Source organism: Vidua macroura, chromosome 5, assembly GCF_024509145.1.
Source record: "Vidua macroura isolate BioBank_ID:100142 chromosome 5, ASM2450914v1, whole genome shotgun sequence".
Taxonomy (NCBI): Eukaryota; Metazoa; Chordata; class Aves; order Passeriformes; family Viduidae; genus Vidua; species Vidua macroura.
The window spans coordinates 10,791,684-10,807,111 of NC_071575.1; the positions used below are offsets into that span (position 1 = coordinate 10,791,684).

General features: G+C 36.8%; 1 protein-coding gene across 1 annotated transcript in view; it reads right to left on the reverse strand.

Annotated features, from left to right (window-relative positions):
- Positions 1-5,628: 5,628 nt before the first annotated feature.
- The window catches only part of SLC6A15 (solute carrier family 6 member 15), a 36,661-nt gene continuing 26,861 nt past the window's right edge, over positions 5,629-15,428 (reverse strand). Inside the window, exons 7-12 of the mRNA XM_053978710.1 lie at positions 15,124-15,365; positions 14,825-15,017; positions 13,459-13,651; positions 11,056-11,215; positions 8,342-8,504; positions 5,629-7,002 (exon numbers count right to left, since the gene is read on the reverse strand). Of these exons, the coding sequence (XP_053834685.1) occupies positions 6,631-7,002; positions 8,342-8,504; positions 11,056-11,215; positions 13,459-13,651; positions 14,825-15,017; positions 15,124-15,365 (1,323 nt within the window). The 3' untranslated portion in view covers positions 5,629-6,630. The remainder of the gene's footprint in view (positions 7,003-8,341; positions 8,505-11,055; positions 11,216-13,458; positions 13,652-14,824; positions 15,018-15,123; positions 15,366-15,428) is intronic.

Below are 15,428 nucleotides of genomic sequence, written 5' to 3' on the forward strand. Positions count from 1 at the left end.
GGAGGGGCAGGGCAGTCCCAGGTGAGGTCAGTGAGGATGAGGAGGGGCAGGGCAGCCCCAGGTGTGGTCAGTGAGGATGAGGAGGGGCGGGGCAGTCCCAGGTGAGGTCAGTGAGGATGAGGAGGGTCAGGGCAGCCCCAGGTGCGGTCAGTGAGGATGAGGAGGGGCAGGGCAGTCCCTGTGCCCCAGGGGAGCGCAGGAGAGGGGGCAGCACACCTGAGCAGGTGGGGGTTCAGGGGAGATCTCTCTTCTTTCTCTTTTCAAATTCATCTTTCCAGTTCTATCCCAGTGCCTTCAGACCCTTCCAAGTGCCCTCGGTCCCATTCCAGTGACCCCAGAGAAAAGAGGTGTTTAAGGGGAAAACCTTTTCCATTATTGGCTGTGTTTAAATTTGAGGGGATTCCCCTTCCCCATGATTTTAAGGGCATCATTTGAAGGAAAATCTCTCTTTTCCACGACTTAGCTGCCTATCAGCTGATGGGCAATTGTTATTTTCTAGTTTAATGGGAAGGAGAAAACCTTTATGATGCCATTTTATGGGTTTGAGTTGAGGGCAAACTCCCCATTTTCATCATCTTAGGGTTTAAATTGCAAGTGAATCCCTCTTATCCCTTGGCTTTAAGAGTTTAAATTGAGGGAAAATTCCCATTTTTCTGACATTTAAAGTGTTTCAATAGGAGGGGAAAGAGAGAGAGAAAATAGAAGGAAATGAGAAGTGGAAAAGGTCAGGAAGGAGATGAAAAAGGACATGAAAGGTGAGGGGGAAAAGGGTGGGAAAAACGAGGTGGAAAAGGGCAAGAAATGTGAGTGAAAAAAGGATGAGAAACATAAGTGAAAAGCTAAAATTGTTTCCACTGTCTGGCAGTAGGGATAAAGGCAAAGCTTTACTCTTCAAATTCTGTACAGCCTCTAATAGAGTAAAAAATAGTAATATTTTTATTTTATTATTTTATATATTATTATATTTATTATTTATTATTATTTTATAGTTCATTGTTATATTTACATTTTATATAAAATATATTCTATATTTTTATTTTTATATTAAATTATATAATTTGTTATGATATTATTATATTTATTATTATTATATGTAAAATACTATATATTATATATAGCATTATATATTATAATTATATTATCTATTTTATGATTATAATATAATTTAAACATATATAATGCCATATATTATTATATTTAGTGTTATATACTCTACTATATACATATTAAATATATAGTATATATTGTAATCTTATATAAATATCAAATATATATATTATATATAAATCTATAATATTGTATATTATATATATTAATATATATGTAGATAGTAAACATATGAGTGTAAAAACATGCCTGTATTTTTTATTTATACCTACACTTCATATATATATATATATATATATATATATATATAAATAAAGATATATAACCTATATCAATATGGATGTCCACAGAAGTGTTGATATGCTATAATAATAGTTAATGTTGATATGCTATAATAATAGTTAATGAAATTAATAGTTGAAATTTACATGCTGATAGAAGGGAATGAAATAAAGTAAAAAGTGGGCATGGGACCCCCCCCCCCCCCCACCTCCCAAAAGTGCTGAAGGGGCTTTGGCATGGCTGGGGAGGGGATGATCTAGAGGGCAGGGGATGTCAAGGGTGGGGTGTTGATGCATGTGTGGTACAGGAACAACAGGGATTTATTTGGGAAAGTAAAGACACTTGTCTTGACACTGAACAGAATGTTTGTCATCTTGAAACTCATCCTGATTAAACTGTTGAAGCTGTGTATTAGTGTATGTTGGAAAAGGGTGCATTTATATACAAACCCTTTGTGATTTTGTACTTACAGACAAATACAAGATGCAATCACTCAAATCCTGCATTTGTAATTTTACTAAAATTATAGGATGAGAGTTCAATTATTGCTCGTGTCACAACCCACCATTTGTTACAATCCAGCCTAGACGTTTTGTCAAGATTTACTGCCTACTCCCATTGCAATGAGTCTTACCTTGGCGAGGGCACTGTTCCAGCCTGGTGACCTGAGCCGGGTGCTGCAGTGAGTCAGGACAAGTGGACAAAGCCCTCCTCTGATTACAGCCACCACGATGGGGACGCTGAGCAACCTGGTGCAGGTAGCTTGGTCTGCAAGCTGCAGGTTGAGCTCTGGGTGGGAGCCAGAGACAAGAGGCCAGGAACACTTTGTTCAACAAAGGGCAAGAAAAGGTGTGGTGCCAGGAGACACAGCAGGAGCAGAGGAGTCAAGGGGAGGACTTGGATGTTGTTTGGACTGTGAGAGGATAAAAGCCCACAGACCTTTGTTTGGGGTCCCTCCTCAGAGGCACCAGCTTGAGCTGTTTCTGCATTATTTTGCTGTGAAGAAATGGCTTTATGGAATGAGAGACAGCTGAGACTCTGCTGAGGGAAATCTCAGCTTGAACTGTCACCAGATCCACTGAAAACTAGTTGAGTAACACTCCTTAACACCAATTTAAAGCTAAGAAGGGCATAATTTATTCAGGCACCTGGTTACATGGGTGATAACTGCTACCTTTTTGTGCACACATGATTTTACAAGTGTGTTGCTTGCATATTACAATTTGCATGTTTTAAATGCATGTTACAATCTGGCCAATACCATAAAACCCTCCCCAAGTTCCCAAACTCATTGTTTTGGCTATTGTTGCATTCCTGAGCCAGATGTCTTCTCTTTCTCTTTCAGCTGTCCTTGCTGACAAAGCAGATTTTGCATGCTTTATTTCTCAGCTAAGAGTTCACAGGCACAGGAGAAATTGAGTTAACCCTCATGGCTCCAATTCCCCCGTTTGAAACTTCTCTGCTTTCGTAAGATGATTTGGTAAGTTTCAATTCAATTTCTACCTCCAATCCCATACATTCTTACAAGACCACAATTGATTGTTTTGTAAACATGATCAATAGCAAGACCAATAACTACTACAATTACAATATAATAAGGGTACAATATAATTCTCTAATTATAAGAGTTTCCATTATTTTAGCCAGCCATCCTTTCAGGGACCATCCCCCTATTCCTTGGAGAATTTTATTGAACCAATTTGTTTCAGAGGCCATGTGGATAGCATTGCTGTCTTCAGCAACTGTCTTCACATTTTGTTAAGTTGTTTTTGGAGATCTTTTATGTTTGGGATGTGTACACAAGACAGTGTTCTCTATCCAGTTTAAAATACCCACAAAGCCCTTGTTCTTTGGCCAGCAATAAATCTAATACCAATCTGTTTTATAATGTCAGTTCAATGTTTGCTTATTTATAAATTGAGATCCCCTTTCATTAGCTTCAGATTGTTAGATAATCTAACTTGGCAAGTAAAAAAATGAAGTTCTGTTTTCAGAGCCATGACTCCTGGTAAAAGAAAACACTGTGGGGCCCATTCAAACATTGTGGAAGCTGAAGGTCCTGTCCATTCATGTGTCTTGCTTTACCCTACCCCAATACCGGGCTTTTCTGGGGCTTCTTTTCCAAGCTGGGCATAAGGTTAATAATCCTAAGGTAACTTGTCAGGTGCTGGGGCCAAACAGTAGTTGGATGGACCAATATCCATCTGGGGTAACCCAAACAGTGTAACCTGGGGAAGGAACTTCCAGGGACTTTACACAATTTAGGGGTTGTGGTTTCTAAAGTTTAGAACTAATTTAGCCATCCAGCTTGTGGTGCTGGACTGACTTTCACTGTTTTGTTTTTCTCCATACCTCTCTCTTTTGACCCTTACTTGGGTGATTCATAGGTGTGATTCCCCAGTCTAGGCACCATCCTGCCTCCCCTAAGCGCTCTCATTGTCCTTTTAAGGGCTTTGTCCAGGTGTGAAGCTTGCTTCAGAGAATTTGACAGTCCGGCAAGTCTGAGATATTTTGGGATGTTCACAACCTAGCATAAATCTATCAACCTGGCTGCTTGGCCTCCAGAGGCTGCTAAAGCAAATTCTAAAAGATGTTGGGTGAGACTATGGGAGCCTGTTGGACAATCCTTACCCCTTTGTCCTATTATCCTCCAAGTTACTAGATCTTTAAGAATACCATCTCTTTGTCACCTGCATCTTTGCTTCTCATCCATCTAGTGGGTGACATTTGCCTTTGCTATCACCTTAGTCAGATTATTATATTGAATCACCATTGGCAGATCTATAAGGATAATTCCCCAAGGAATGTGTTCCCCTGCTGAATGGGGCACAGGGAGGCAGGCTCTAATGCTGGACAGATTGCACATTTTACCAAACCCATGGATTAAAATCAGTATTAAATTTTCTTCCACACCCCCACCTAAAGATAACCCGGTAAGTATTTAGTCTATACATTTCACCGCTCATTTACAGATGTCTTCAAGATTTTCAGCTGCAGGGATCTGGTGTTTTCCATTGGCCACTCTGAGTTGGGAGCCCTCTTAATTCAGGTGTAATATACTCAGGAGTTAATTCCTTTGACTTTCACAGCTGTTCTTTTAGTCCACAAAACTAGATAATGTCCTTTCCATGCTCCTGAAGTGGCTCCAGTTTCCAGATCTTGATGTATATGTGATCCCCAGGCTGAAATGAATGAACTGGGGTGTCAAGGGTAAGAGGTTCTGAGGGAATGATAAACTTTTTTAGCCCATTCAAGGATTTCCCTAATGAAATTAATTATTGTACCATTTCCTGATTTCCAATCTGTTCCTTGGACCCAGGGAAGGTTGCAACAGAGTATAGTCTCCCAAATATCAACTCATATGGCCTCACCTTCAGGTTACTTTGGGGCTGTACTCAAATTTGTTACAAGGCTAGTGATAACACCTGTGGCTATTTCAAGAAAGTTTCCTGACATATTTTGCTAATTTGTCTTTTTAGGATTTGATTCATTTGCTCCACTCTTCCACTAGACTGTAGTCTCCATGGAGTGTGTAAATCCCAGTTTATACCCAACTGCCCACTAAGTTGCTGTTACATTTCAGATATAAAATGAGGTTCCCTATCGGGTGACATCCCTATAGGCTTCTTTCATGAAGAAGCAGGGAGTGATTACAAGATTGACACCCCAACACGGAGTGACAACCCCTGACTGACAGAACCATGTAAGGAGAAAACTGGGAGAAGTGAGAAGATTGACATGTCTGAGTGGCAGGAGCTCTCATGGTAAACAACTTGGAGCAAACCACTGTGAAGGAAAATAGAGGTACAAGGAACAAACCTAACTAACAGTAATAAAATCCCTGACTAAATCAACCCAACCTACAACACTGATATGCTCAAAACTGTCTTGAGACACAGAGCTTCAGAGACCTGCATTTACCTCAAATAAATTAATCTAGTTCTTTGATGCTGGGACAATGTAAGGCATTTGCTTATTAGAGGTAAAAAAGTCAGAATTTATGCCTAATTTTAAAACACTTTAAGGTAAGGAGTAGATCATGTACCGGCTTCCAGAGTATCCTGCCAGTTTACAACACTACATCACCTCCTGCATTCACAGTAAACGGGCCTGTCGAAAAGTCTATTATGACTGATTTTTTGTTTTCTAGTTCTTTTAGCATCTCCATTCATCTAGTAAATGTCATTCTATCAGGTAGTCCAGATGAGGAAAAAATAGACTGTATAAGGATATCACAGAGAAATTCCTTATCAATCTCTTTATTCGTGGGTTAAAATGTAATGCCATACAGTTCTTAACAATTACTGACTGAAAAAAAATTATCTGCACAAAACAGAAGCAAAACTGAAGGAGACTAATTAAAAAAGCCATCTTGCTAAAACTTTTGGAATGATTACATACAGAATAATATACATATTTACATTACAAGTATATTATATAAATATAATATATATGTAATCTTGTAACCACAATAAATATCAAGGTCTTTTTTAGGCACACAGCATAGAAAAAAATGCAGAATCTGCACAATCCTTAAGATTCTTGGAGTGACTCACTCTAACATTGTTTTCACACTGAAAAAGCAAATATTTTACACAAAATATACAGCCACAGTTAACGCAGTCCCCAGTGAACAGGGAATCTCTGATCGCTTTCCTATAAGTCTACTCCTTGATTTTTCTAATACTATTGCTCTATACAGCTATTACATAAGAAAATAGTTTGCAGGTTTGTTTTTTACTCAGCTAATAGCCTAAGTAATTATCAGTGCTAATAAAATAAGTACAGCATATCTACATAAGGTATATACACGTGTTTACACAAACACAGGTTTGGTGAACTACTACTGAGCTCACCATTAATACTTGGGAGTCAACCTGAAATTCAGCAGAAAAAAATTGATTTTCAATTATATAACCTCAGAAATATTTTACAATTTGAGCGAGACCTGGGCTTCAGAAATACAAAGTTCTAAATTTAGAAGTTAATTAAAAAATCAAATTCTTGGCTATGCTGGCAGATGTAGGCTGCCATTGCATTTGAATGTTTCTTTCAGTGCAAATAAAAACTCAGAGAATTAATCCAACGTGAATTTTCTCAACCAGTACATATAGTCATGACATTTTAAAGACTGTCACTATGGAGCACCTGAGATTGCACCCTAGTAAGTGACACTGACCACTTCTCACAGCAAGGCCGTGATCAGTGAGAGAAGAAACAAACAGCACTTTTTTTCTGTGGTTACAAATCAGACTCTGGCATGTCAGGCATATCTGCCATCAGGTAGCCGATACCATAACGTCCGTTGGGAGCCGTGTCCAGAGTCGGCGATCCAGTCTGCTTTCGATATATGTTTTTGCCAAAATTTGGAGATGGCACTTCACTTGGACTCTTCCCGTGAATCAGACTTGTATTATCTCCCTCCAGATTAACAGGTTCCTTTATTATCCGACCTCTTTTGTAGGATACAGATGCCAAACTACCAGAACTGTCATCGATAAGGTTGCAACGGCGTACCATGAAGACTATTGGGACTGGCAGTATGGCCAACACCATCAAAGATATACAAACTATCATTCCCCATGTTGGATAGCTGTGGAACTCTTCCATAGCCTGAGAAACACAATAGAAAAACGATTAATACGTCTTTACCAGAAAAATAACAAAAACCTGCAATCCTCATTGAGGTCTGCAGTTTTCAAGCACATACTCCACGGCACTCAGTGTGGGCATCACTACGGATCTCAAATTTGAAGAGTCACGGAGATGTAGGATTGCTATCTTTCAGCCAGTGAGCAGGACTAAAACACTGCTGAACAGTTTCTGAGAGCACTTCAGCAGCACACAAATGAAGATTTTCACCTTAGGCTTTCTGCTACATTTCTCTGTAGTTTTCTGATCCTTTAAAGAATGTCCAGAACAGACAAGTGTGAAGGGGTTATCTGTAACTGTGCCTGGAAAATTAGCCCTTGTTCTGTAAGCTAATAGCTGGTCTAGACAGGAACCATCTCAGTTACTGCACTTTGCATAAACATCAGGTAAACTGTAATGCTGGGGCACTACTATACCCCACACCTCTACTGCATCCATGGCCAACAGGATGCCTGCACACAGAAAGGAAATTTTGTATGGAGAAAGGAATGGCATAGTGGTATACTAAGGTATTTCTCTTTCTAATTTTTGAGGGCAAGAATCAGATGTAACAAGAGCATTTTTCTGAGCATCATGTAGTTGCCTGGATAGAGGCAGGCATACTATCTACCAATAGTAAAGCCAACCTCCTGTGTTCATCCTTTACCTGTGTTTGCTGTGACTTCCCCCCATGGCTAATTTAGGAAAGTTTCGTTAGATGAATGTCTCTGACATTTTCTCTCTATATATTTTGCATTAAAAGCCTGTAAAAATAGCTGAGGGCTCATGAGCCTACAACTAGCTGAAGTCCTCAGAGTTCCCTTGACTGAATCTCTTTTTGAAGTCAAAGCTCAGAACTGTCTTGCCACTCACCCTGATAAGTTATTATCAGAGACAGGTTTTAATACAGCTGCTACCTACATTGTGATATGTGTTCCCAAAGGGAAAAAATCACGGCACATAAAAAACCTGATGTGATATCTGAAATTATTTATGCAGTTTTCATCTGTTTTCTGCAGTAAAATAAGATTTAATAAATGTGTACAACCTCTTCCATCATTAAGAGTTTCTTTATCGTATGTTATAAATTAAAAGTCACCCAGAGCATACAGGTTTGTGTCAATCAGTTATATTTTAAAGCAGAACTACTTAAAATTAAAAAATGGTTGGTTTTACATCAAAGTTACTTGAGATAAAAGCAACCATGCCATTATTTATACTGATTTTGAATTTCTAATTGTAATTTTTTTGTCTCTATGATGATGATGGTATCATATATACACACAAACCCTACATATACACATACATATTGTATACATACCGTATCTTCTATCCAAGCATTGTAACCAGGAGGACTTAATCCCATTTGGACAATGCTAGCTACCAGCAAACATAACAATACAAATGGTGAAACATACTTCCACATGTAGTAATAATACTGGCTTGGAGAAAACCCCAGCATATCCTTCAGGTCCTCCATAAATCTGTGAAGGGATTAAAATGTTACTGTTAGTGTAGACACTGAGATTTTGACCGCTATAATTGATACATAGCATCCAAACTGAGGAAATCAACACACTGGAAAAAATGTGTATATAGAAATAGCTGTAGTTTAAATTACTTGATGGGCTGAAAAATAGAACTTATACTAGTAGTTCAGACCAGATGAACAAAAGGAATCCCTGCACAGTGCAGTGAAGTAGTAAGCTGCTTGCTGGACTGTGCTGGAAGATATTTAAACTCACTTTTATAAGATTCTTTTTTACATTTTCCTGTATTGTCTACTGGGTTGTTTTCCAGCACATCTTACAGATTGCAGTCTAAAAAACCAACTTTATGCATAAGCTATGGTTTGCATCATATAAGCTGCTGAAATAAGACTTTGCCAAGCTATAAAACTGCCTCCTTTCTCCTCAAAATTTTAACAGGAACAAAACTCCTATTTTTGTACTCATGATGGAGTACATGGTTCTAGAGCCGGTAGAAACAGAGAATTATTTTAGAAATAATTCCTGTGGAGTGTGCACAAGCAATGATTGTTTTAACTCCCTTGTGGTCCCACTCCCTTTTGAAATGTGCATCTCAAAAAAGCTCTTCTAGAAGGATGTTTTCCAAGCAGTTACACATGTGAAGTTTCTGTCATGTAAACTCTCAGAAAAATATTTTAACTACACAGCTTGAGGCATTCTATTGTTTGTTTACACTGAAATAAAACACATCATTAAAAGGAAGCTGAATTTTAAAATGGATCATGCCCTCTATAGGTAGCCTTCTCTTTCTGAGATCTCCAGTACTTCTTCCAGTTGAACATGAATCTGTTATCCTTACTTTAAAGTAGTCTTCCTACTCATCCTCTTCGAAAAGTCTCCTTTAGCTCAAGCTCCTTATAGCACTGATTCCAGTGTGGGAGATTTTCCTTCCTGGCTACAGAAATCCGCATGTTATCTCTTTTCTATAGCAGCCTTTGGATGCTATGCTATGGTTTCCTACCATGCGATCAAAGACTTAATGTCCAATAATTAGACATTTATACAGAACCTTATTGGTACTATCACAGGCAATGGCAACCTGAGGTCGTTGATACTGACAGTTTTTGCAGACTGAATTGCTAGGTTCCTGAAGGATATTCTGCAGAAACATACATGAGAAGAAATACGAAGAATACTCCAGAGGGAATACTCAGGTGGTCATTATAAATGAGAAACTTGGCTGTTAACTTTTTACTGTATCCTGTCAGAACTCCTTCTGAAAACATGAATTGCCTGCACTGTGAGTCATAAGCAAAGAATTACCGTATTTTAGCTATGCCTAAACATCAATTCCTCACAGGTAAAGCTGCTGACTTTTGGCATGGCTACTTCCATTCACAGTGGAGCTTGGACATTACCAACCTTATAACCTGATAAATCATCTGATTTATCTTTTGGTTGCATGTGTAAAATAATCTACATGGTATTTTTATATCTAAATGATCAATTATAGCATTATATATGCGGTCCAAGCTGGAATTCTCCCTTCAACAAGCAAGCAGACCAAGTACTACTTGCATAGACCAGAAACAATGTCTGGAAACCGTAAAATTAAATTTTCTTATAGTTTTGTTTCATTGTGACAAATGATTGGCTGATTACTCAGATCAGACAAGTGGAAAGTCAAATGAAATCCCACCCATTCTATGTCACACTTCTTCTTCATGCAAAGGAATTGCAGACATTTTAATTACTACAACATGTTAGTACAGCACGTTCTGTTTAACCTGTGCATGGCACACGTTATTTTTGATACAAATTCTTCTATTCCTTAAGCATGGCATATACTGATCTCACTTACTGAACACATTCTGCTGCTTTTGGATATAAAATGAATTCAACAAAAGAAAGGGAAAAAAAAAAAAAAAAAAAGGGGGATTTATGGTCATTCCTCCTCACCCACCCCCAACAGGTCACTTCACTTCATTGTCAGCTGTGCTGCTTCCAAGTAAGCTTTGACTCTGGTTTTGCTATCATCTCCTCTCTCACAACTAATGTAAAAAATAATTAATTGCTATAACACCCCAAACTAAATTTAGTTCATAAATTGAAATGTTTTTCTTTTTACTGCCATTAGAGCTTGCTTTGTTTCTTCCTGAGGCTGCCTGGAGTACTGCACTGAAGTGCTCATCCTCATCTGTTGCTTAGACCATGGTTATTTCTGAAATCTTTTTCTTGATGTCTTTGTTGATACAAATTCCCTATACTTTTCTATCTAGACTCCTTTCTAAATATTTGATTTTGTCTCCTTTACTGCATTCTCTTGTTTTTGGACCTCTTGGGTCCAAATCATTCTTTGGGTTTCAGTGCACTGTTCTGATGTAGTGTGTCTTGCTCCAAATCTATTCTTAATAACAGACTAGATTCTGGACCAGATTGTCATGCTTTCTAATTACTTGTATTTCTGTGTATAATGCAAATGCTTCATACAATATAATTAAAATAGTAATAATTATTGTAAAGAATAGTGTTGATATGGACAGGGAGATACATTTCCTTCACTTACTTGTCTATTCCATAAATTCGGATGACTGCAATATTCTCCAAAATGACCACGATAAGCAGGGGCAGAGTAGCTGAGTAGTCATCAAACATTGTCACAAAATAATTTCCAGAGCGCTGCACAAAGATCAGGCCAATAAAAAATGCTACTAAGCAGCAGATGACTGGAATAAAGGACAGAAATGTGAGTTATAACTAAAACAAAGTTCCATGGAAAAGAGGAACTAATGCATGATTTCATAAAAGTAAAGTTGGTAACATTTTACTGTTTAGGGGGGTCTCAATTTTAAGAATACTAGTAATCCTACCTCTTTCCTACAAAACAGAGAAGTTATGAAATTAGAATTACTAGAATCATCATATCACAGCAGTCCTGATTAAGCAGCAGAGATTAATCAAGTGACTATTTCTCACTAAACGTAATGTAAAATCAACCAGTAGGCAAAACATCATACATCATGTTAATTGGTCACCAGCTCACTTTTTGGACTTCAGAAATGAAAATAACTTAGAAGTGAAAATATGAGGGAAAAAAAATAATACAAAGAAGTTTCTATGATTCTAAAAAGACTATGATTCTAAAAAACACAAAGACTGAATAGACTGCTCCTAGAAGACCATTCACAGCATAAAGGTCTACTAGGATCTGTCTAAATGTCTTTGTACATTAAGCAACATTTCTATCCCTTCTTTAGAGACAATCCAAAATACATGTCTTGAAAGGTTGATCCTGCATAATGGATCTCAATACAATTTTCTCCAGTTAAATTTGTCAGTAACAGGACTTAATGCTTAAGTAAGTTAAATTTCAATAAATCCTGGAATCAGTTGCAGGCTGAGCATCAGTAAGACTGATTCTTACAGTTTAAGCAGTTTAATCTGTGTCTAAATATAAAATATCTTTACAGAATACACCCATTGCATGAATCCAAGATAGTAAATTACTATTGATTATAGCACTGAAAGCAAGACAATGACACTGTTTCAAATACGGTGGTATAAGTCTAATCACTTTCTTGAACCTTATAGGAACTATTAGTATAAAGTCTTTACAGACTTTCCACCACTCAGCATGAGGCATGACATTGTTAAATGCAAAATAAATTTAAGCATTTGAGCTGGTTTCCTTGAACCCAAAGAGTTGCAAATGTGCTAACAATTCTGTAAAAGTTCAAAATTTCTGTCTTGTAAGCCCAAAATCTATTGTAGCCATAATCCTTCTTAAATACCACCAGTACTGTATGAAAAATAACCCAGATATTTCATTTGTTTCAGTTAATTAACAAAACACCACATCAAGTTGTAATCTTTTGAGTACAACTGAGTTTAGCTAAAATCATGCATGCACACCACTTAAAGTTACAAGAGAAAGGCAGCTCTTGAATATTTCTTTATCTTAATTTTTTTTTTTTTTTGTCAAACAGGGTAACAAGGAATTACTGTAAAATGCTCCATTACTCCAGTGTAATGACTATAAATCATGGTACTTGCACACATACTTAGGAAGAACAGCTAATTTCTAATTGCTGCACTGGTTATTCAGCAAGAAGTTAAGATTTAATTAAAAAAACAAACAGACCAAAAAGTGCTCAATAACTTAGCACTTCTGAAAAATCAATTGATTTCTCTTTTTTAAGAATTTGATTTTTTTATCTATCAAATATTACTTATTAACACAGTAAAGTAAGGAAAGCAATTAGGAAAAAAGCAGTTGCTCTGTTGCATTAGGAGTTAACTCTTATAAAATGTAATATTATTTCTCTCACAGAGTTTATTCTTGTCTTCATAGAGTTAGATAATGTTAAAGCACCTTTTTTTAAAATTTGTTTTCTATCCCACCTTTTACAGGCATTGATATGAAAGCTGAATTTGTGGATAACATACCAAGTCTCTTGCAGCTGTCTTGAGGGTTTTCAGAAACCTAACCTTCACACCTTTGCTCGTGCTTTACACAAAAAAAAAAGAAATCCCTACAAGTCAAAGCTACATGAACATGCTACACCTCATATAACTTATGGCATTTAAGTAATTTAAAAAACCCAAATAAAACAACTAGACATCTTGTTTAAGACTTTATAAACATTTAACAAGGAAAAATATGTTTCTCTAGAGAGTTACTGTACTGATTTTAGCATAATAGAAGTTTCATTATTAAGATTTCATCTGGCTTACTCAGGAATAATTTATAGTAATTTGCAATGTGTTTTCACTCTTTTCTTTGTTTCTCCAATGTGTGACACAGGCTGGAATGGAAAGTATTCTGAAAGAGCCCAAAAGGACTGACCATACAGACACTTGTAACAGAAACTGAATTAAAATTTAAGTTTTAGGGTGTTTATGCTACTGTAACATTCAGGAAAAATGTAGCTTACTGCTCTATGGAGAAAAGAAAGTTTGTATAACTCACCAGTAAGAATTTCTTTTCTGACCTTGAAGGTATCAACAATGGGCGTGATGATGCCTTCAATGGTTCCAAACATACTTCCAAGTCCCAAATTTACTAACATGAGAAAGAACATGACTGACCAGAAGGGAGAAGCAGGGAAGTGGGTCATTGCTTCTGTAAATGCAATAAAAGCTAAACCAGTTCCTTGAACTGCCTGTCAGTGAGGGAAAAAAATGATATCATTATTAATGAATTTGTTTTTAGTTTTTTGGTAGTGTAAAAGCCTGACAAGTCTAACTTTGTGTTCATACAGTGAACTCTTGAAGGCACAGTGGGAGATTGCTATCTAATACATAATTCTTCCAATTAATACTATTTACTGAAACATGAGAATTTGTAAGTCGATTAGCATTAACATATTTCTTTCATAGAATCAAACTACAATGTTTGAAGGAACATCTGGTCCCAACTTTCTTGGCAAAAACAGTCTAAACAAGATGGCCCAGCACCCTGTCCAGCTGAATCTTAAGTGTCCCATGACATGGAAACCACCACTTCCACTGAGAGATCAGTCCAATGGCTGACTGTGCTCGTTATGAAGAATTTTCCTCCCGTGTCCAATCAGAACTTCTTTCTCTCCTTCACTGATAATTTTGCATGACAGCTACTATATAGGACTACTCAAAATACACTCAGTTTTCTCCAGTAAGCATATAAAGGATTTAATTTTTATACTTTTATTTCAAATTAAACAGTGGCCATAGTATAGAAACTTTAGAAGTCTAAGTTACCAATTTTATATTTTATCTTCAGATCCTGGTGCAACTATATAGAAGTCAGTGTTTCAATCTGCAGCTGCCTCTCTAAAGCTAGAAAACTGTAATTCCTGTTACAGATTTGGCTTACGGTAAGATTTCAAAACAGGATGTTACTCATTAAACATAATATAATAACTATAATAATTTTTCAGTTTTAGTGAAGTAGTATTTATATCTAATAATTGTATCATAGCAGATACAATAGTATCTAGTAGTAGACTAGAACATCAGTCTGAGACACTGAATAGGTAACACCTCTGTTTAGTCTTTGGAAAAAACCCTCATGCTCAATTCTTCTGAAAAACAGAGCTAAAAAAACTTATCACCTCCTGAGAAGAATTATATAATGATCAAAATATATTATCAATCAGTGAAGACTATATTAAGACATCAGACCCAAAAGTCCTCAAGTGAGCTGGAATGCAACCATGTTTTCATTCAGATCTTTATAGGTGCACAACTCACAGGTAACACTGTACTGATAGTCTGTGCAGGTACAAGTCACAGCTTACTTCAGGCTTACAAATGTTCATTTCTTCCTGATCTCTGTATTCAAGACTTATTCTCACCTTGTCAAGTTCATCTTCAATTTGACAAGACTTCAGGCCAAGAGAATCAAACTGTTCTTCTTTGACTTTCTGTATAATGTCATAAACTAAATTGTAATCTTCTGCTGTAATGCTTGAGAAATTGATATGATGTGGGATCATATCTTGGCTGAGATTCCCCATTTTCAAAAGTTTTAAAATCTTCTCTGAATTTCTGTAAAACACAATAGAACAGAGAGAACAAACTCAGTGGTCTGTGTTAGTTCATAAATTAAATAAACCATAAAAATAATTTAAAAAAAAGAAATGGATATTCATACTGGGTAACACATTTTTCATTTATGATATTGGCTTTGAAGCCCAGAACTGCAAACACCACCAAAGTTGCCAGCACAGAAGTGAAAAAATTGATGAAGGACACCAGTACAGCATCAAAATGGCAGTTGTTGTCTCTCTTGTTGTAGCTTGAAAAGGCAATGACTCCACCAAATCCAAGCCCTAAGGCAAAGAACACCTGAGTAGCAGCTTCTCTCCAGACCTTGGGCTCCAGCATTATTTCAAGCTGTTTGAAATTAGATATAATATATGTCAGCTAAAAAATGCATTTCTATTATATGAAAAAAAC